Source organism: Bombus vancouverensis, chromosome 9, assembly GCF_051014615.1.
Source record: "Bombus vancouverensis nearcticus chromosome 9, iyBomVanc1_principal, whole genome shotgun sequence".
In the NCBI taxonomy this organism is placed as follows: domain Eukaryota; kingdom Metazoa; phylum Arthropoda; class Insecta; order Hymenoptera; family Apidae; genus Bombus; species Bombus vancouverensis.
In genome coordinates, this window is record NC_134919.1 from 9,398,940 (window position 1) to 9,423,745 (window position 24,806).

The 24,806-nt window shown below is 34.3% G+C and overlaps 1 protein-coding gene across 6 annotated transcripts in view; it reads left to right on the forward strand.

The window, feature by feature from the left end:
• The window catches only part of LOC117163442 (neurotrimin), a 298,534-nt gene extending 287,648 nt beyond the window's left edge, over window positions 1-10,886 (forward strand). For all 6 annotated transcript variants that reach the window (XM_033345713.2, XM_033345712.2, XM_033345715.2 and 3 more), the window contains one exon: window positions 7,856-10,886. In XM_033345713.2, coding sequence (XP_033201604.1) covers window positions 7,856-8,007 — 152 coding nt within the window. In that variant the 3' untranslated portion in view covers window positions 8,008-10,886. The remainder of the gene's footprint in view (window positions 1-7,855) is intronic.
• The last annotated feature ends 13,920 nt before the right edge of the window (window positions 10,887-24,806 follow it).

Genomic DNA, 24,806 nt, shown 5'->3' on the forward strand with positions numbered 1-24,806 from the left:
ACGTTAAACTTTTCGAACTCAGTTTCAATGACTTTGCTGAAAGATTCTGAGAAGCGCCGAGGCGGGAGACTCCCCTTTCTCAAAGTTTACTTTCAATTAATGAAAAACGAGTTTCGTTGACCCGCGGCCGTCGACTGGTTTCGCTTGGTGAAACGCAGAAACGGGCAACGTTGAATTTCTCCCATTTCTTTCTCCGTCTTTCTATCCTTCTCTTTATTTTTCCTCCCGCCAACTCTCTTTGTTAGCCTCTTTCTCGCCTTCATTTGTTAAATCGATCGACATCCGTCGCACGTGCAGGAAGTCGAGGGCGGCCAACCAGTGGCTGCCGATGAATTGATTCTTATACTGTACAAACTTTTATGATCTGTATTCTTCGAGGCGTCGATCGACACGCCAGCCAATTCTCTCCTCGATTCCAAAGAAGCTTATCCTAATGTCGTGACGTGACGGAGGAAAGTTTGGACGAACGTGTATCGATCCGCTGTTCCTTCTTGATTGGAGCTCGCTTCGATCCCAAACCAATTTCACGGAAAAGAAGAACGTAATTATTTCGTGTTAAATTAATCTAATGATTTGTACAGTCGATGATCGATTAGTTTTATGATTGCGATTTTGTTAATTCAAACGATAAATATTATCTAATGTTAGAATTATCAACGATTAAAGTGTGGAACTTATTGCAAAGAAACTGAAGCGAACTTACAATGGCCTACGAAAGTATTTGAACTGTTCTATTCTAATCTTTAAACTAAAATATCTGCATACAGAATACATTTTTTATTATGAGATAGTCTGTACGGAGGTTTTGTAAAAGAAAAAAATGTTGGTACCATTATTCACATGATAAGTTTACTATTCCAAAATTTTAATGAAAATTTGATCACCTGGTATTAAGATAATACGTTTCCTGCAAAAACTGCATAGTAAACGTCATAATGAAAAAAATTGTTCTTTTTTTCTCATATTCACTTCGAATTCAAATCAATTGCTTTTTGGTTCGACAAAAGCGATAAAACACAATTCTCAAAGGATCGAATTCACCGCAAATTTGCCAAATAATTGCTACAGTTCCCGGCAATTATTACCATGTTAGTTCCAGCTATTCCAGTTAAAGTTCCTTTAAGTTAATTGGCTGTCGCGTGATGGCCACAATCGATGGGATTCTGTCACGAAATCGGAGCGAACGAAAAGAAGCGAAGGAAATCGTGTGGTCGAGGACCGGTAAAGACGTTGTTAAAGTGTTGGAAAATGGTTCGTCTGTCGCTGTCCGTGCGGAAAGTCACGCGCGCAGTGTGGAATTTACTCGTAGGTGGGAATAACTTTTTTCCAGGCGGACGTGCGATTTCGACGTCCATTTCTGAAGACCGAGCCAAAGCGAACGAGGAACTACTCCAGAGGAATTCGCGACGATTGTTTCCCGATCGGTTTTCAAATAAGAAAACTTGTTCGTTCCGAGCCTCGCCGCCATACGTGTGTTTTACTTCGCTTCTCTAATAACGACGATAAAGCATTTTTGCTAGATATTGATTCGTAGAGAGTTCTCACTCAACCGAAACCTATATGATGAGAAATTTGCGGTCGGAAAAATATCGAAAGAATATCGAAAGCACAAAGGTATTCAAACACTTGCCATATAAAACTTTTATGTTATGTGTATTACATAAAACATTTCGAAATTTCATTGTCATCGCAATGAGACATGACTATGTCATGATCATACTAGTCGAACTTGAAACTTCAACAAGATACTCGCTACAAACATATGTTTAGTAAAGATTTGGTATACAGCACGAATAGCCGTTTTAAACAGTTTAATAAGAGTTAAATATGATCCAAATGAATATTCAGTTTTATGAATGTAATAAACAATTCACTGTTTAAATACGTTTGTGCTCCCTACAAAATATATACTTGCATCGAATATTTTATAGCTTTTATGTATATTCTTAAATTTGTTTCATTACAGTAATTCAAAGTGTCTCGTATAATACACAGAATGTATTCGTAAAAGGTGTTTAGAAGCGTTCAATTGCTTTCGTGGGCCTGTGCATCAGATTATCACAAAAAGGACAAAATACATACACAAAACAAGAGATTAAATCGTTTCATACTAGAGGATGTTCGACACAGATATACGTGGTTGACTACATATCAAACAGCTTGGTTTCCATTCGTGCGATACCTGTATGCAGGTCGAGGTTGCTGCCGGGTTAACAGGAGTAAACGTACATATGTATCGACTTCTTCCCGGTTGATATTCATGTATTCATAGCCGGCAACATTACCGGATTTGTATTAGCGCCACAGGTGGCGGTGTTGATCCAACATGGACCTGGTTCGTAAAACTTAGAACAACCGGCCAATCCAATCGAGAGGCGAAATTGAACGAGAGAGAGAGACTGTGCCAAAAAAGAATCGAACTCGACGATAAACTACGTATTTATTGCGACGCAACCCGCCTTCTATGATACCCAAGGGAATAATTTAATAAATTGTTTTCCCAGCCCGCCATATCGCGATCCATCAAATTCCACAGAATTCTGTAATTCGACGGCAGACTCGATTCCAAAATGGCAGCCATCTTCTCTGACTGATTGCCTCAGCCATTCATTCTCGATTTTAACGTTTCCTATTCGCAGCGGCTATAAAAAAAATATTTGCACACTGCATTTATTTTTTCAGCTAACATTAAAATAATAAAAATAAATGGGATGGTACTAAAGTAATCAAATAACAAGTATCATCCTATGATTTATTATTTAAGCTAATATACTAATTATTTACACGGTAATTATTTAGGCCCAAGTTGATATATTAAATTTCGTGTTATTTGAGTGTAAAAATCTGACACTGTGAAAATAAGACGCGTATAGTGAATACTTTTCGTAGCCACTGTGGATTAAAATTTTTAGTGATATTAGTTAGAGTGAATTCGATGGAAAGAATATTTTAGAACAAGTAACGTTTTAAGCGGTATTAAACACTCGATCTGAATCTCAAACTCGATCTTAATCGCGGTTTGGTTTCTGCGGAACTATGAATAGTCATTTTGGTGTTGTGGTAAGTGTTCCGGCGAAGTTCGTGGTTCTGTGGTTTCAGGGTAAATTTGGAAACGACGCTTTAGATGCAGGTTTTAGCATTTTAAGCGATAAGTTTGATCGATGTGAATGAATTAAGTTGGATCGAATTTTTGAATTAGTTAATTGATATTTTTCTGCAGTAATGGATTTTGAAGAAACATTTTTATATTTTATAAGTAGAATATAATTTATGCGAGATAATCAAAAAGAGATTAATTTTGATTATATTTATAATTCACTATTTATACAAACGTTCGAATTACCTTATCAATGATTTGGTAATATGAAAAATATTTTGAAGTGATTTCACCAGCTTAAAAAGTATGTACGTTTAGTCTTTGTTAATATTTGCATAGTTTCCTGTGAATGATATTTTTATTAAGGAAGAAAAGCTTGACGATATCTGGACTATGTCAACAACACAAATACCCAACATTGGGAGTTCGAAGAAATGCGAAAGATTTGAACTATTTTCTCTGTTTCAGGAAAACGCTCAGTTAATTAAAATATTGCAAAGGCTAGAAATGTTTATGAAATCCAAGCACAACTTGAATGAAACGTAAAATTTATAGAACGTCCAAAATGATCACTATAAAGAAACATTTCCCTATATATTATAAAAGATAAAAATATAAAAATACCATTCAAAAAGTTTGCATTAAAGAAGATTAAATAAGAAACACATATTGTTTCGCAAAACCAAATTTTCATAAATTTTTCTTTTACGTTATGAGCTAGAGAATATGGATTTATTTGCATTTCGTTATCTCTTCAGTTCCATTTACTACAGTCATACATAGACAAATACAGTAGAGTCGATTATCCGATGTGATGTGGATCGAAGCTGTCTCAGATAGTCGAAAACTCGGATAATACGGTTCGTGGATGTTAATAAATTGTGCATTAAAATAGTAAAAAACATTTTGATAATGTAATATTAATTTAATTAACTATTTAATTGATTGAAAGTTTCTAACAATACCTGACTATTCACGCTTTCATAATCTTTATGTTAAACTTTTTTATGTTAAACTTTATGTTAAACTTTATGTTAAATTTGTTTATTTTATAATTTACTAATTTCTTCGTTCCATGATATTTATTGGAAGAATATTAAGACATACTATATATATATTCACACATACACAGTATGTATAATTACGTATTGTCTGATCGATCTATTGCTTACATACGTCACTGAATCAGTCCAATTTAACAGCCGCTGGATGATATCTAATGGAGTATAAATTTATTTAGCCTTCCGCTGGCGAGCCTTTTATCTCATTAAAAAGGGATTTGCACAGACCAAATATCCTAGAGATTCCGAGAATTTGGTCGAATTTAATTCCGAGATGCGGAAGAGCGTCGAGCTCTCGCCCACCCTTCGTATTATCCGCGGCAACTCCTTGTATTTATCTTCTCTATCCGACTATTCTCATACTCGCACATATATTTCACTCGTTGTTGAAATATCGACCGTTCTATAGGACAATTCTCACGTATCCGCAAACATCTACCACCATATTCATTCTATCTTTCCAACGCTGGAAGGACAAGTATGTAATTTGCGAAGCTGTCTATAAATTTCGCCGTTTTTAATATGTGCAACATTTCGTGCTCAAACAATGAATGTTAAGATCTTTGCACTAAGTTTTTCAGTCGACTATTTATTCTACATAATACCTTTATCTCGTATTTTTCTAAATTTTAATAATGTTATCCTGTAACCTAATAACGAGACGAGAAACGAATATACATGTCAGACAACATCTTCGTTTGTACTCTAAACTTTAATAATTTCATTTCATATTTTTGTATGTTGAAAATTTTTGCAAGTAGAAAAGGTATGTGTGTGTGTCAGACGTCCCTCTTTAACAGAAAATAAGTATACACACGTTGATTTATAATTCACACTTGCAAATATCGTCTTAGGATGTAAAAAGAGCACGCTAAACGATTCTTTCAGCAAGAAAAATTAAAATTTTGTGCCTTTACTATATTTTTTTGTCGATTTCGATGAAACTAACAATGGTCTTATCATAATAATGGTCATCTTATGGTACCAAAACTAACAGTGTAAATTATCTATAATTACATTTTATTCTCGAAGAATTGATTTTAAGTTTCATGTTGTTCAAGCATTTTTCATTTCATTCAATGGCTATTATAGCTTCTAAATTTTGAGATGCTTATTTTTTTAACATTCTATAGTTAACACACAAAGCTAGTATTCAATTGCGAGCTTTTTGGATTGTTTTAAATCAGCGACGTTTAAATACACGCAGCCGGTTCGTTGAATTCGAAAACAATTTTGCATACTGGAAATCGGGAGTTTCTATTGATCGAAAGTAGTCTGGAACGTCCTAAAAAGTTTATTCAGTAGCAAAACGGTAATTTATTCTCACAACAGGAAATCTGTAAATAGTGATTCGTGACAATCTTGCTATTCAAACTAAACGGAAAATTTTCCTCGTTTATTGATTCTAATAGAATCTAGTAATACTTACGAAAAGTAACCCATTATTCCCTAGATTTTTGACTCTTTTCGATCATGCAATTCCATTTGAATAATTAGCTTATTGAGCGTTTATAATTCATTCAATTCATTTAAATTTTCATGTTTATTCATTTAAAATTTCTTATCTTGAAATATTCTTTTGTCACAATTCTTACATGTTCTCTTGCATTTTAGAAAACTTAATGATTATACGCAGGGAAATATTTTTTCATTTGAGAGAAACTATTCAGGCTAGAAAGAGTTACACATCGTACCCTCTTAAGTATTCGCGAACACACAATATACACAGCATCTTTGGCGTTGTTTCATTTCATCAACGAGACCACTACACTTCTCGCTTTTTCTTCATGTCAATGTAAATTTCTACCATTCTATGTTTAAAAGAATTTTTAATTATATCGTGACCACCTTTAGAATTTTGTTAAGTTTACCATATAGACAGAAATTGCAAGAGTCTTTTTTAATGCCTTCTTTAAATTTTAAGAGTTCTTTTCCATCTTAAGTATAGAATGAATATCAGAGCTTATTAACATAATGGATAATCGTTAATCTCTCTAAATATCTTATAATATCCATATATATTTTCAAACGTTAACAGTATAATTATGATAATCGAATCTCGCAACAGTGTCGATAAAATTTCAAAACATTTCATATAACTCACAAAATACATTCACAAAAGATGAATACTTTCGCGAGTCGGTGTACTTTGTATTGCTCAATAATAATTGCATTTTATTTGCTAAATAATCGACTCTAAGGACTTTGTGCAATACAGCACAATGGAATAGGCGAAAACTAGCTTCTCTTGCTTTTTCAAGCTCACGATGCTACTTTTCTTCGTATGTATGTAGCGCTTGCATTTACTGTTTCGTAAGAGGATGGCATTTTGCAAACTGATTGTTCCCAAGACTATTCAGATTCGGACTTACAGGGTACGAATTGGTTTCCCGCGTTCGTTCTCTATGAAATTCGAATCACCGTCGTATTGTCCGACCGAAATCCTTTCAGAATGCTATCAACATTGATCGCACGATCACCATCCAAACGTTCGATTACCCAGCAGGTGCATTATAATCGAACATTCTCTCTATTATTCGCGCAACATGTTCTCGCGGGCACGGGATGTTTTGTTGCATTCTCATTTCCACATATTCACTACGTGCTTCTGTTATCCCCTCTCAAGTACCATTCTTGTTGGCTAGGAATCCAGAGTTGATTCTAGAAAATAACAATTTAATACATTATGGAGAAAATACAAACCGCGCCTGTGTTTACGCGAACGAACAAAATTGTCGCGTTTCAGATGCTACTATGTAATATTTGGAGACCAGGAGAACTGAGCTGTTGTCAATTAATTCCTCGAATATCGTGTCCTTGAATATTATTGTTAAGTTGGCCTAGAGACTTTTTAATAATCTAACATTATTATACGAAATTATATGTTATATATTGATTATGAAATTAACAAAATTGTTTCACGAGATCGAACGATATATCGTAAATAAAAGAGGCCTTTATATCAAATCCCACTAAACTCAGTTCATAATTGTTACTGCAAATAAAAATGTTAAGTCCTGTGTTATAGGTGTTATAGACTAAATAGAGAAATAAAACTTTCAATAATCCATTCGGTTGATTTACTAATAAGAATTTTATTATCTATATGTTCATCACAATATTTAAAATTTTGGTAGCTAGACCATTAAGAGTTGTTAAACAGGACAAATGTTTTACAATTTGCGTTGCAAATTGAATATTTTCGTTGTTATAGATATTTGGGTATCAATGGTTGGTTAAAACGATACAAGTAGCATACGACACGTATGGTCAGACAAGCCACAGAGTCGAACGTGCAATTCACACCAAATGATTCTATTGAAGCAACTGTAATTTAGAAGTAATCTTACAGTCAACAAATACTTACTGTATCTAAAAAACCATATCTATTTAAGATTATTCTCAAAAAGATAAAATTTCGTTGCACTAATTAAAACTTGAAGCGCTGTACTCGTAGAGATCGAAAATCTAATCGCTGACAAAAAAATGTATTTTTCTGCACTGTCATAAGAACATACTCATTCATATCTTAAAAATATAAAAATTCATATGCACTAAACTTCGATTCCTCAAATCTGAAATCGCTGCAATAACAAATTCATTCAAATTGGAAAGCTAATAGAAATGAGAAATAAAAATAGAAATAAAATTTCGATCGTTGGAAGATTCGTGCAGAAGAAGATTTGTTTGATTACAGATTACGACAGAGATTACGATCCGCCATCGATGAGGCCGCCAGGCGAGCTTCCGGTCGACGCCCTAAGTCCGGGCGTTTCCCATCGGGCTCAACTCGTTCTTCATCTTTTGGTGAGTCTGCTGTCACTGCTACTTCCAGCCATCAGAAGGTGATTCTCACGTCGCGGGAACGGGGCTTCCAGTTCTAGTGTTTATTGGACGGTGACCAGACCGGAGACGGCTACCAGTTCCCGGTACGCCGGCTTCGGCTGGATGATGGACGAGTGCGACGAGACAAGACGCGCTTGAAATTATTTTCATACTAAACGTAGACGTATACAGAGAGCAAAAAAAAGAGGATATTATATATAATATATATATAAATATAAATAAATATATATAAATAAATAAATATAAATATGATATGTTGTGTAAGTATACTTACAGTGAGTATGAAGGAATTCCTAGGCTTTTATGAATGACGATGATTTTGTGGCGCGCGACATCTTTGCATTCGAGAAAAGACTTCGTTCTCTCTTGTCATGTGTGAATCGAGTATTCGCGTTTAGGAAAAGAGAAAAGACAAAGAAAAGAGACGAAAAAGTAGAACTTTTCGTATCGACTAGAAGGATTTGATTGCGTATGATAATAGGTTACGCCAACGGTTTTCAGCCGATATTAACGCGACACATTGATGTTCCGCAAGAAATTCGACGGTTGTGTCGTCTGGTATAACGCGTTATCGCTTTAAGTGTTCCGCCAAAACCGAATTTTATAATCAAACGTGTGTCGCGAATTTTCCCGAGGCGGCTGAGAATCACTGGCCTCGAAACGACTCGAGTAGTTCCGTTAGTTCTGTAGTATTACGAACTCGTCTATACGAGTTTCTTCGTTTCTTACCTATGTAAATACCATTGATTTCACGATTCTCCAAGATGATTCAGCGTTCTATAGATATTCTTCTCCATTGTAAAGTTCAATCGTTACTCGCGTTCATTTCATTATCGTTATATCGTTCACGTTGGTTAAAAAGACGAATGTTCCTCTTTGTAAAACCAAACACATACTTCTCTTGTATCATGGGGACAAAAATTTCTTTTATCATCGAACGAGAATAATTAAAAATTGTTCTGAATCGTAGTAAGTCCAAAAAATGGGATGACAAAGTACGTAAATCAATTCGGTTCGACAAGAAGAAAAATTATTTTCTAACGATTTTACGTACTTTCCATCCGTAAAACCGATCTCATAGCTCGTGAAACGAACAACCAGTTGTCAACATTGAGTCCTCATCGATGCATTTCGTAACACGATGACGTTAGTTATAATCTAGTCGAGCGAACAAGGCACAACTGTATTTCGGTACATGTAATGATATATACGTACGCATGAAAGAATAAACGAAAAATGCATAATTATCCATTATATACACAGGAACATATAATATACATAATATATCGAATCGTAGTTGTGTTGAGATACGCGCTCTTAGGTTTCATCATTAGCTGTTTCTGACTGGCGCAAACGTGCATGCACTGATACAAAACGCTAGTCGTACATACGTAAACATTGCGGACGCGTTCGCGAATGCGATTCGACGCGATTTAAGATAAAAATCGTGTGAGTTATTGCATACTAGAAGCGAAGAAACACGATGATGATGATGATGTTGCGTAGCCCCGAATCATCGACGACGGTGTCTTCGTGCAGAGAGCTTCGTCGTTTCAGTTTCAATTACGCATTAGCGAAGAGAATTCGTGGTCCTCCTGCAAGGCTACACGTCGATGACAATATTTTTAGCTTTAACGAGACTTAAAGTAGATTTAACGATCTATAGAGCGAACAATATCAGGAAAATTAGTCATCAATTAATGAAACATGGGCCATTTTTCGATAGAATCCTTGACCCATTTTGCTTTCTTCTGCATGAACAAATTTATTTTTACTACTCTTGATTCGCATAATTTTCTGTAAATACCAAATAAGGAGAAGCTTTAAACGATATTTTGTACCTTTGTGATGCAAGTTCACAGAAGTCTATTTCGAGTTTCGTTCGAGTCTAACGTAGATCTGGTAACAACAGTGTAGATGCAGTGCACTTGGAAAGTCTTGAATCGCCCATTTTTATCAGAAGAATTCGTCAATGTTTTCGTTCTTTCGTTTGCGAAACGAATTTTCATATCTTTTCGGATAATCTTACTTCTTAGTAACACGGTGACTTCTATGAAACTTCTACATTTTAATTTCAGTTATTTTAAAAAGATTTTCATAGGATCCTTGTAAATAATCCTCCAGTCTTATAAAATTCACAAGAAGAGGGTCATTTCGTTTTTATCATTCTGTCTGTCACTTGATATTGCTAGATGATTCGAAACTTTTTAAATGGAAGTGTATATGTTCGAAAGAGCTGTGTGGCATTTTGACATGTTATTAGAGTTCCGTACGGAACTCGAGTATAAAGCACGAGAAAGAAACGTAACGCGTCTTTGCCGATTGATTGTTCTGTAAATATTGTAGATACGTTATGCTGTGATTAATCTGAATCGTCGTCTATTAATCACGGTGATGATTCGAGGCTGCGATTGTTGATGCAAAAAAAAGTGCAAAAAGGCAAGTGTTGTGAATAGCGTATTACAGCGACCGTACGAAATGTTATGGCGATGATCGTATGAGAAACATCGTTCAGTAGAAAAGAAAAACAAAAAAAAAAAAAAGAAAAAAAATACGAGTCGAGGCTACAGCGATTATAGATATGTCGTATTGAATTATTATAATAACGTTATTAATGTATCATGCCCGATGGTTTCACTATGTCGAACGATTTTTATGAGTTACAACCGGATATCGAAAAACGATCCGTAAAACGAGCATTAGAAATAGATGGTGAAATTGTCGGACTGAATATCTTAATAAATCGAATACACGACTGCCATTATAAATCACTGTTCAGTTATTCAAACTCATCAATTTATATTAAATATTTTGAAGTCATTATTTTATTATAGTCGAGTCTTCCTTTTTGTTGTTTTACAATACATATATAAAATCTTTCTTCTAGTTGTGTTGTTAATGTTAATTCTGGAATATTCTATATAATAGATAGATATTTATCTATATAATAGAATAGAATTTTAGAATATTCAAAATAAATTGCGATAATTCGAAGATTATGGAGGAATCAGTAGCAGGTAAGTGTGTTTATTTAAGCAATTTGAGTCTTCATAAGAGGGTTATTTTGCAGTATGATAGCAATACGACAACAAAATGCATGAAATAAATTTTCTTAGATCTTTAGATTGCAGGCTTTTTTAAAAAAACCGAACAAACAAATGGAATTTAATTGTTATATTTCATGATTGGAATATAACATGTGATATTATATCGAATATAATATTTTGCATTGGTCATCAAATAATACTCCATTATTTCATATGACGTGCTTTCTTGTCGAAATAAAGACATAGGAAACCCTACAGGAAGCAACAACGGAATTATAGAGTAGTATCAATTAATCAGCCAATAATAGAAACGATTAGATGATCAAGTTACGCAATTCGTTGAATGTACAACCATAACAATATTTTACATTTGGGACAAGTTTCGCGTCTTTGCGAGAGCTTTTACAGCTGACCTGCAACGGTACACTACCACTGCCATCTTACAATCCCTTTGCGTCCTCAGTAAAGCAAACCGTATGGAGCGCAATAACAGTAGAGAGAAAGGAGGAGAGAGAGAGAGAGAGAAAGAGAGAGAGAAAGAGGGAGAGCAGGAAAGTGGTAATGGTCTGCACCGAATCAGCTCTCGGAAATTCAGCGTCCCGTAATAACGTAATAATCTTTCGAAACTCCGTGACGTGTTGTAATGTCCCTTGAAATATTGGATACGCGCGAGTAATTTCCATCTGTAATGAAACCGATATGCAAATGAGATAACAAGTTCGATTGTCTACATTTCAACCCACAACGGCTGCGCTAATGTCCAGTTTGCAGAATATCTCTAATAACGCGTGTCGTTGCTGCCCACGATAATGAGAATGATAAGGCACATTTAAACCTTTCTCGAAATATATGAACGTGATGACTGGTTTGCATGGAAAGTGGCGTCATTTTGCTTATCTTCCTCTATTTCATATTATGAAATTGATTATTGAAAAAAAATATTAAAGATATTAGTTTATTATGGATGAGAATGTAATAAAAATGCACATGACTATAAGTTATAAAAATTATATATATTTCATTCGTTTTCTTTTATTTTAAATAATATAACTGTACGTATTTTGTTTTGATATTGTAATAAGGCTTGAAACGTATACTTGTGGGAGATGGATTAATGTTTTAAATATGGAGATGTGAGCTGTTATAAATTATGAAAATTATACATAGCTCATTTGTTTTTTAAATCGTAAAAAATCGTGCAGGTTTTATTATGATATTAAAAAAAAAAAAAAAAAAATGAAATGAATATAACAGTAGGAGGATAAAGCTAATTTGTGCTGTATGAATATGGATGTAAATTTTACATTCGATTTTTGCATAAATCATATCCTTTCTTTGTAAGTATGTATAACACAATATCATCAATATTTAAACTTTATTATGTAAAATTTGTTTAAATATTTCTCGAATTATAGCACTAATGTTGATGATGGTTCGAACTGAAGTTATTTATCCAAATACATTTTTATTCGTAAATATTCGAAGACAGATAAACCTGAAATATTAAACCGAAATCTATTAATGTTTTTAGTTATGAATGGATCCATTAAGGTCCTCATAAAATCCGTTTATGCATTAATTCTCCGCAAATGTTTTTTCGTCCCGTCGATTTCTAATTACGCCACTGATATTTATCAACTTAACACACACGAATTACCCTGATAAAACGCAACTTGCAAAAGTTTCACGTTCCAGCAATTCACGCTAAATCCTCTTTTCTTCGTTAACGACATTCATAGTCATCGTCCAAACTCCACTTTATTCTCACGCGAGTGATTACGCTTTATCGCTGGCCACGAAACGAAATGCAATACTGGCCTCGATTTTATCAGAATTTGTCAAAGGCATAGAAAGAAGAAATGAATCGAAAACGGGCGAAACAACGAGTAAAAGGGCGAGTCTAGAGCGCCTATCTAGCTTGTCCGCGGGACAAATTTATTATCTGCGCCAACACGGCAAAAAGTCAATTACATCCGCGATTAATCGATCGATCGGTCCGGTAACCTCACGTAGACCTCGCGCGGACCTCGAACATGATAAACGTTCATAAACGGATCCCATAAAAGGGCGAACATATCCCCTTCCCTCTTTTTCTTTTATTGTGCGTCCTCCTGTCTGTCTTTCTTGCTTTTTTCACGGCGCCACTTCAACAATACCCTCAATCGATTTCTCTCGCCAAACGCGAGAGAGGAGACAAATGTCTCACGGTTCCTTGCTTCTGAACTTTTTTCTACGAAGACACGGAAAAGGTTACGGCAACATCGACGCTTTGCTTTCCTCTATCCCACTCCTTCTATCATTCTTTCACACCGTTTCTATCTCGGTCGTTCACTGATGTTTTTCCGCACTCAGCTTCCTTTTGTCGCGGCGATTTCTCCACCCGCTTTCACGGCGCCCGTTTTCTTTTCAGATTTCTGTAAATCGCCGGATAACTTGCTGCACGAGCTGTTCGATTACCCGAAACCGTGGTTGCTCGCTTTTTGTATGGTAAAAAGTGAGCGGTCGTTGTTTTTCGATTTTCTGAGGCAATGAGGAGGTGTTAGTGGATAGCGGAAGTGGTTCAGTGAGTTAATTGATGTGATGAATGGAGTGATGGGTTGAAGTAAGTTTCGAGAAGTTTGTTTGAAAGGGTATAAAGTGCAGTTCTTTGGAAGTAATTTAGTACGATTTGAGATAGTTGATTTTCTTCTTTAGTTACATGAAAGAGTATATGTAGAACATTTTGAAAAATGATTTGAAACAATTTCTCTATATTTTGTTTAATAAAAGGGAACTTTATAAAATATCTTCTTTGAAAATTTTTTAGTTTCCTTGTTTTCGCAATGAAACGAAACCAGTGTATAGTAAGAACAAGGTAAACCGGTAGTCAACCTAAATCACGAGGCAAGTATTGTATATAAATAAATGGATAATATTTAACAATACTATTTTCAAATTTAAAGAATTAAAGAAACAATGCATTTATTTTATATATTTAAGTTTAATGTACATAGTATTATACTAGAGTATAAAGTATAAAATATGAAGGAAAGGATACCATTCGTTCATAGAGTTACAACAGATAGTTGATGTTTGATAAAATCACCAGATACATACATCTGTTGTTAAATGTAGAAACGAAGATACATACGACCCTACCTAAATGTAGGAACGAAGATACGAATTCATGAGGGTAGAAATAAATAAGCGTGTAATTTATCGCACTTGCATTAACATTATTTACGACCATTCAATCGGTACATGCATGTGTCAGCCGCATAAATAACAAACAATGGTGTATAGCTGTCCTATTCGTTAAAATGACACTTATGCATATTCATTCCGTACGAGCTTGAAATTATTATTCACGGTTTCATTTGCTTCCATCGGTATACGATAACAACGATTGCGTAAACATACTGGAATTATAGCGGTCATGCATCCCAGAATTATTTATATAGCGTAACAATAAACTCAACTTCATCCTTCAGAACTTCGTTCTATTCACTTGTAAAATTAAAAAGTTTATCGTAATTACGGATGTTTAATTCTGAAGCTTTTTATTCAGAAACATAGAAACTTAATTGAAAATAAATTAATTTACTAATAATTCCATATTGCAAAAGTATCTTCCTATTTGGTTTTTAGATTCTCTTCATAATTTTGAAGATATTGTTTGTCATAATACTAAAATATCACAAATACTAAAATATTGCTTCTTAAAGAATCTTCACAAAACTCCGCCAATCAATCAGCTATTTTTAAAAAGCATTATCTTGGTACCTAATAGATCCTTTCCATTTTCAGCTACATCGCATCAATCAAAATCAATCAAAATCACATTGAAATAAGAAAATCAAAAATTGTACATATCACATCTTTTTCCTGTGATCCTTTACGTATAAACGTAGCTCAACGATTCTCAAGAATCGTCCAAAACACTGAAGCACACACTCTCGCATTCAGACATAATGCTCATCACGTGACTATCGAGTCACGATTTGACTCGACAGCGTCGACGGCCGAATAAAAGTGCTAGTTTGCGAATTTTTTTTCTTTATCCTCTTTTTTCTGTTATTCTTGTCCATCAATGTGGCGACTGGAATGTCGCACGTGACATGCCGCTTAAAGCAGAACGCATCGACTGCGGCCGAAAATTTCGACAAACAAGCACTCTGAGCGTTTCATTTCGTGGTTATTTACGGCCTCGCGATTTTGCAAATCCGGCATTTGTCCGAACTATATATTTCAAACTGGCGATTGTCGCCGCGGGCCTGTCGGACACGTCCACGTCGTTCGACGAGGAAATCATTGTCGATTGGAAGGAAGAGGAAAAACGATGGTCGAGGGAATGGGGAGCAAGTAGTTCCCTGTTTTCGAAGGAGCCAATCAATCACCAAGGATTCTATTCAGTTTTTCGAATCGGTCAACTATCGGGAACATACGATCCACGAGTATCGGGGGATGACTCATGAATCGGGTGACAGCCACGTCGAACACGGGGAGAGAACATTCACCCCCTGTGGTCGAAATTGTTTTCGTTGTATCGTTCCGCTCTAGCCAATTTAATTTCGCCACTTTTGCCCAAGCGATATAGTTTATTTTTGTTTCATCGTATGCTCCTCGTGTCCAATTCGACGGTGCAGTGCACGTTAATACAACGATACAAGGCGTTATTTAGGGGTGAGTAAAAAGAAAGAATAGTTTTTTGTGCGAAGGGAAAGTGGAGAATGGTATGAGTTAGTTGAGAATGATTTTAACTATGGGGTAATGAAATTTAAATATCCTTTTCTGGGTACGTTATTACGTGTGATTATGTATATCTATGAATTATGATTTTTGACATAGTATTTTTTTGAATGGATGTAATTTGTATGGAATATTTCTTGTTCAGACAATACATTTCATATATTATTTATACGACTTCTATCGTTTACTTATATATTCTAATATTGTCATAATTATAATATGTGTCATATAATATATTTCGTAATACTTTAATAGTATTTCAAAGTATATTGAAATAAATATTTCATCGATATTGTTCATGGAAGACATTTTTTCTCAAAACCTTCAATTCTCCCGTACCTGCCGCGATATTTCTATCAAATTGCATAGAAATCTTGTACTGGAAGTAAGAGAGTTAATAGTGTGTCGCATAGCGTCGAGTTGCTGTCGGTAGAAACCGACTGTTCTTCAGTTAGCAAATACTAGTTGGTATTGGAGAAATTAGCAATAAATGGTTTCGAGGTCTGGACCACGTCGACGCGATTGTATATGTATATCGGCCGGCAGGAAACTACGTCTAACCTGGCCTCGCTCGCATCGACACTTCTCGAGTTACTAATTATGGGACATTACTGACTTTCGGAAGTTAGTAGTTTCCCATTCGCTACTCCTTTGTACCCATTATCGGTTGTACCTGGCATTCCGAAAACCAAAATTGATGCTCTATCTGATTTAATAACGTCGAAATTGACTTAAAACTTACTATCTTTGGTTTCACAGTAGCCGGCTTCACGCAAGTCGAGACACTCTCCTCTACTTCCGCCAGAAGTTTTCGATGAAACCTAATCGATGATGTTTAAAGGATCTGGAAGATCATTAAAACGGTATTACATGTGTTCTTAGTCATTCATTCGTAATGTTTGTTTTACCCTTTATTTATTCCGTTCCATAAGAAAATTGATAATTTAATCGATAGTTTAATATCTATTTCGACGTATTGATTTACAACATTTTATGAATTATGTTTGGAATTTATATCATTATACTGTGTATATCGTTATACTATGTATAAGAAGTATATGTATAGCTCGCATATTAGATAGATCACCAATAGATATCATTCAGCACTATACAAGTATATATATTCGTGTTGTATATATTCGATTATATTGTTGAAATGTACCATTTAATGGCACGTTTATCTATTAAATTTAGGAACATCTTACACATTTCGAAATGTCATTTTACATGCAACGATTTAATATTTATTCAAAATGATCGCGCAAGAGACATCCTTAACTGTTCCCTTACCTCTGAACTATCCTACATGTTATTATAACCGAACATTTCCACATGCTTTATGATACCATACATCTTCCAAACTGTTATAGGAACACATAACTAACACTTAGAATTAAAAAATTAATTTACTGTAACTAGACTGTGCATGTTTATGTATTTATGAGAAACTTAAATGCGTACAGCTGTAAGGAATGCTCACAATATATAAAAATACATACAATGCTCAAAGTAAAGCGCTTAGTATAATATTTGGTTGGTGGAACAAATCTTTATTTAAAGTTTCATTTGTGGAGTTACGTTTGCAGATGTATGAAATTGATAAGAATCCACAATTTACGCGCGTTATAACTCTTAAAATTATGGGATATTAATCCAAACCTAAGTACGAAGAGAACGATAAGTCACCAAAGCACACAAACGTGAATAGATAAAGTTCTACTTTTGAACATAAGCTTAGCACAGTGCATACATATTTTATGTTGTTTGATGATCCGAAAACATCCAATTTCCTGCGAAACGGGAACGAAAAAAAAATAAAAAATAAAAAAGAAGATGGGAGAGGGAAAACGCACGATGCAGAACGATAGAGAGATATCTGTCAATATGTTATGTTTGGCAATCGGTCGCGACGGCTTCTTGCACAGTACAAACATCGAAAGGAATAAAAATCACTCTCTCGATTTTTGCGATCGCCGAACGTGTTTCTTCAACTGCTTTCTTTCCGATTGGTTATTCTGGGAAAATAACGTGCCGGACAGGGAATGTCTTATGGTTTTCGGATCAATTCATGTCGCCGAGGAGGGAACGTAATCTCGAAAGTGTCTCCCTTGGTCCTGTGGGAAAGACTTCACTTCACATTTCGTACGTGGATGTATACAACTGTGTGAGCATCTTAGCCTCGTTCCTTTTCCTCTTCTCGCTTCTCGCTTTCTTCGTCCGTTTCTCAACGTTCAAACCTACGTTGATTACTGTGCGAGTGTCGTGTCACCATTTGAAACCCGTGAAATTAGCGCTGCAGCATCAATCTCTAATCCTGTTAACAGGTTTACACTGGGTGTACTTCTTTCTAGAGTGAAGATGGGTAAAAATTAAACATGTATGATGTTGGAATGCTAATTAGAACAGCTATTGTCAGGAGCTATAAAAAATTTCGATGCGTGTTAAACAAAACTACAAGCTAGAATTTTTCATCTCTGAGAGAAGTTTCAATCCTTACCTTATTACGTTCATTTTTATTAACAATTTTAAGAACTTCAACGATTTACACTGCTTTCATTTGTAAAAAAAACCTCAACATATATAAATATCATTATAGAAAGTAGATGTACTACGATAATTTTGGTAACACGGTAATAAAATTCTTAAGTTTTCTAGCATACTGTACGTCTATTGTAATATACAAAAATACCGACACTTGTAGTTAAGACTTAATTGCAGCAGTTGACAGTTAATATATAAATTTTTAACAATCATGTCCTGACAAACGTATTGCAATTTAATAATCTTCAAAAATGTTACAACAGTTATACTTGCGTACAAATTAAGCGAAAGCCCACCATTCGACGTAACAAACTCCTAAACGATTACCGTCTATCATTCACTAACTCTCCCTTCATAACTAGTTGCCCAATATTAATTTCGCAAGCAACCTTCGCAATAGGATCGTGTAGCATTACAATGAACATGGACTATACAACTCCGCGATGGAATTATTCTGTACGGTTCAACTCCTTCTCAACGTAACAGTAATCCAGGTATAGCACATATAAAGATACCACCACGAATACCAAAATTTACTTGCTTGAAATGCACATGATATATTTACAAAATTTATCATTAAAGTTCATTTATTTGATAAATCGTGGGTTATTCAATGCTGGGGGTCATCCAATTATAAATTATTTATAGAATTCGTTCTCCATAATTGTATTATACAGAAAGATATCGCAGGACTTGGGAAATTAAGGAAAAAGTAGTGTATAGGAATTATTAGAAAAGAAAAACAATAATGATAAGTATAGTACATATATTAAATATCTAAATATATATTATACGTTCTAAACAGAAGCGCTTAATCTTTGTGGCAATAATTCTATGCTGCAATACCTCATAATTCTACGCCCAATGATCTATAACATTACAATGTGAATTCAAAAGAGTTGATTGATCTAGAAATATCAGAATGAAAAAAGGAAAGGAAATACACTTCAATGACGAACTAAAGTCTCTTAAATAACCAATAAAATATTTTGTAAAGCTTCCTGGATGAATGAAAATATACATTATAGCGAAATTCATACAATTTTTATTTTCCTACAGCTGACCAGTGTAACAGTTTCCATATTTTTCAATTTTAAGGGTAGTCTAGTGCCGCTACTGAACGTAATATTAAACGCGTTATGAAATTGGCCAACCTCATCTCACAGTGCTTAAGAAGGAAAAAGATGATATTTCTTTTGGTATTTAGGTCAAAGAATATTGTAAGATGTGACTATAAAGTGATAGAAATGAAAACGTAGTGTCAGCATCTGGTCAGAACCAAGATTCGAATGGTTTTACTCACGTGGTCGAAGAAGGTACAAATACAAAGTTGGCGGACTGCAATAAGATTCTACTACAATGTCCCATTAGAGTCTAAAATTGTCCTAGTTCGAACATATCTCCTTTTCCAAGTTCAAATGCGTTTCGTACGAAGTTGTAACATGGTCTACTAACGCTAACAAGACTGGACGAGTAGGGAACACGGGCGAGACTTGTAAAACTAGATCGTTCAAAATTTGCAATACCTCGATTCGAGTTTGAATATATTCTGACTTAAGTACTTATTAGTATATTGTCCAACATATAAAATTAATAGTTGTGTATGTATAAAATTAATGAATGCAATTTTTAAAATATATGATTCAAAGTAATTATTTCGTATAAGTATAAAACGGAAGTATGAAAGTATAATATCTTTTTCAATTAATTATTCATTTAAATCCTTCAGATTTGTTAGAATATTTTATTTTTGTCAATTACCTGATAACCTTTTTATACAACACTCGATCAATAAATACATATGTATTCTTAATGAATTCTAAAATCTCTTGATCAATCTTTAATTTTTTGAAATGAAACATTTATAAGACCGAGTTTTATGGATACTTCAATAAACTTCGGTTTCAGTTTCAGCGAATAATTTTTATTGACCGATCATATACCAACGTGTACATCATAAAATTCCCGAGAATATTGGTACGCTTCGTATAAACTTCTCCAGATAAGTTATCTTCGTATTTCCGTCATAAATGCTCAAGAAGTAGGAATAAATAAAATTCAAAATATCTTTTTTTATGCACGTTATATGCCTTCTAACCTTTAAATGCAATAAAATTTAAATATAGATTCTAATCATCGTGAGTCTAATCATTTGATTCTTTAAAAGTCTGGTGTTCAATGTATGTACCTTGATATACATTACATTCTGTATTCTTTTGTGCAAAATAAGCATGCGTAATAACAGCAAGAGAGAGGAAATTGAAATTTCACTGGCAGATTCGACGCACGTTAAATTGCACACCTTGAGTGCGAATGAAGGATCAAAAATTTGTCTCCTCTAAAAGCAATTTTTCCAAGTCAAAGTGGGTAGATGAGGAATGCCGGAGCAAAGGGTAGCTTTGAAAGTTACCTTCTATTGCATAAAACACGCTGTGTAGTGTGGTAACGTTAAAAAGTAGCTGACATTTTTACAATCCGTGTTTACGCGTACGCGGTTGAAATTCGAAATAATTCGAGATATTTCACCTGAGACATCTATTTTTTAATTAAATATATTATGGGGTAAAAATACAAACGAAATGTTATTCTTGAGAATTAATTGATTAAATGCAACTATAATAAATGCTACATTTATATAGTGCAATTGTAATATTTACAAGATCTCTATAACTACTTTCTAAAATTTTAATTAATTTTCTCTAAAATAGAGTATCGTGTTCTGCAATTTTTTGTGAACTAGGATATTTTTTAATTCGTTCTATATAATTATTTCCTTCGATGTTCACCTCGTTATGGACGTACTAAATATTTGCAACCAAATCCGATGAATGTACAATTTTTTAAATAACAAAATTGTCCTATATTTATCCCTTCTGGACGCTAAATTTTTTATTGCATATCAAACTCCAAAAATAAATTTTATCATGTTGTACGACGAGTCTAGTTAAAAATCGAATTATAGTTAGATTCTTCTAACTATAATTTTCTAACTGAATTGCATTTTATTGTCCAAAAATAAACAAGTATCTACATATATATGTTTAAGTGGTAGCATGCATACGTAAGTATGTTTATATGAAACACATTTTCCCCGAGTTTCGTATATTCCTGTTACAATCTGCTTCCGACATTCTCCCCGCAATCTGGTAATAAAGATTCTGCATCGAAATAGCAATCCCTTCCGATGGATTAATTAAGATATAAGGACGTTGAGGGTTTGTCGTCGTCCGTAGAATCATCGATAGGAAAAATAAAGCTGCTGTCTCCAAGAGGCAGATAATCCCGCGACGAAAACGAACGAAGAACGAGCGTGAACCCTTGTGTGGATATAATTTATTTACGATAGCGGGCAAGGGCGATAAAGGATCCTCCCTGCAGAACGAAAAGAAACGAAACTACACACGGTTCTTCTTTTTATTGCAATGGATACTCTGGCTTCGTTTGAGAAGCATGAATAATGCAACAGAGTTGCTTTAATACAAGCTACGATATCGATCTTCGATTAATAGGGATCGTGTTTCATACTTTGTTGACCTTTTGCTGCTTGTGTCCTTCCACCCAGGGGAACCATTTTTCTCTAAATTAGTCATTGAAAACAGTTGCTGCTTACGTGACATCATCGTGGTTCTTATCATAAATCTTCAAAACAATTTCAAATTCACAGGGGAAAAGACGTGATGCATACGTTTTCGTTGACATTCTGATTGTAATGTTATTTTATGACTAAAAAGATCTTATACAAATCCAAATATTTAGTTTTCTTGAAATAGTTAATTTGATGAAGTTTTGTATAAGCCAAAATATGCGGCTAGTGGAATTTTAACTCTTTCTAATATTTTAATATTAGGATCATCCTTAATGATAAGATGATCATTCGCTGCCAGCTTAAGAATTTCATAATGCGACCAATGCAATACAGTAAATCTTTATGGCCAAGAAATAAAAATCATTACAGCCCAATTTCATTAACCTTCATTACACTGTTATCACACAAACGTTTCTGTACAAATATCTGAATTCCACCCAGGAGTGAGCAGATCTTCACTTCAGACACTTCAATTCGATCGTTACTTATTCATGTTAATAATGGTATTTCAAGCGCGAAATCGTTCGGCGAAGACAATTTGTCGACGAACCCCGCCTCTCTCTCCAAAAAAAGAGAAGGAAGAAAGAAGGGAAAAGAACGGAAAGAAAAGAAACGGAAAGAAAAAGGAGGGAGGGGGCACGAGTTCGTCCATACAACTTCCTTCTTGAACCGAGAGCCCATCACAGCGATTCAATTCCAGACGATGAGCGACGTCGAGAAGAGGAGCGAACAAAACTAGACTAGCTCGTCCGCCGATCTCTTCCATTTCGTTGACAGAGGATCAGCGCAGTATAATAGGATTTTTTGACGTATGAGAGAGCCACCTCTCGTTTCTAACGGGTGGGCCTACGGTATCCGGAAAACAAAAATGAAAGAAGAAAAAGGAATAGAATAAAATGGGAAAATAAAAAAAGATCATGCTTATTGCTGACTACGGGGAATCCACTTGCGCATCGCTGCCTACGAAAATAATGCGACATGGTCTCTGGTAACGTCAGCTGCTCCGCTGCGCTTCATATTTCAGAGAATAACTCTGTCTATTTCCCTGTTCCACTTTTCTCTTTTCTCTCACTCTTCATCCCTCTTCTCCTTTCTTTCTCTCCGTTTCGATTCCATTCCCGTTTCGTACGGTGAAATTTGAATTGCGTTACGTGCACGTTACATTATCATTCGTAACGTTCGACCATTTGCAAGGTTGGGCTGAGTCATGCGACTCACATAGTTCTCTCCTCGTACGAGAACCGGTGGAGATTGTAAAAACGGAGTGATTAATGGCTTAATAAAGTCTGACGTTGTGGATTATTTCTTTCCTGCGAGGGGATGAAGCGCGCGTGGAAAAAGTGCGAATGAAATTTTACAGAGAAACGCAAGTTCGTTGAAAATGCGCTCGGAGAATTGATCCGTACAATGTTCTTTCAATAATTCGCTCGTTAAATGATGATTGCTGATTTGAATTCGCTGAAAATGAAAATGAGGATCATGCGAAAGTTTGAAGTTATATAAGTTATATAAGTTTTATAAGTTGCATAAGTCTAAGCCGATCGGGAGTTGCTTGATCGGAATTCGAACCCGGATCATCCTCTTGCCGATCAGGTGCTTTTCCAATGTTCTTTTCTTTTCGTAATGATTATCTTATTGTGCAAAAATAAAAATAACCTAATAATAACAGAAAAGTACAACAAATAAAACGGATAAAAGTCAACGAAAATAACGAATATTTTCGCCTAAATTCTTAAATCTCAAATGGCTTACTTTTTAGTAAGGAAGAATTAAAAAAATTTTAATAGTTTGAATTATTGAATAAAATATGACATAATTGAATTCAAAAAACGTTAAATATGTTAAATGACAAAATTAGGATTAGTAAGATTAGGACCAATACACTAAGACTTTGAAGACATTCATAGCTCTTCATAGGAACAGAATCGAATAAAATTGGAAAATTGATTGAATAAAAGGATATAAATCAAATTAAAGTTAACTTTTAAGTGTATTAAATAACTGACATTGGTATCAATGAAAATCCAATAAATCGAATGGAAAATATTTTGCACTATAATTTGGAGATTAATTCGTAAGGTAAATTACGCGAAGTTAGGACAATATTTCCAAGGCAATCAACTGGTTAGAAAATGGCATTGTTAGTTTCCCTAGCAAACCGCATCTTGATCCAATTACTAAGTTACTTGTTAATAATTGGAAATCACAATCTCTCAAATAGGATCTAATAGCTTGTTTCAAACTATACAATTAGTCCGAATTAATCGGCCTCGTTTAAATCAAATCGTTTGCAAGTACATCTTAATAGAAATCCACATATTATGTCTTGCAACCAATGAGATATAATGTCTATCGAATTATTTTATTTAAGTTCTTCTAAATATATTAAATATACAAAATAACGACTCCTAAATACATTATACACTATGTACAATACCAACTTCCAGATATTTCTTAATAAAATATAGAGAAAAATATTAAAATATAGATTACATGATTTTGTCTATATTATAATGTATACTTTAGTCTCTGAATATTGTATGAATAATTATATACAAAATATTTTATATTAGAATAGAAATTATTAATAAACATCCAGTAACTAAATTTAAATATTCTCTCTGCTGAATTGAAATAAGTCTATGTAGTAAATTGAAGTCCAGAAATTATACTAGTCAACAAGGTTATGAATTTTCTTTATATACATTCAATTCAGTATCTGTTTGCACTAAAATCTATAGTATACGATTGAAAAAATTATTTTATTAAAAAGAAATAATAGATCGAGCTATAGCATTTATTTTAAATAGACGAGTACGCATGTTCTAGTATTTCTACTAGTATTACTATATTATAGATTCTATATCTAATCTATATTATATTTCCATATCACTTTCTCA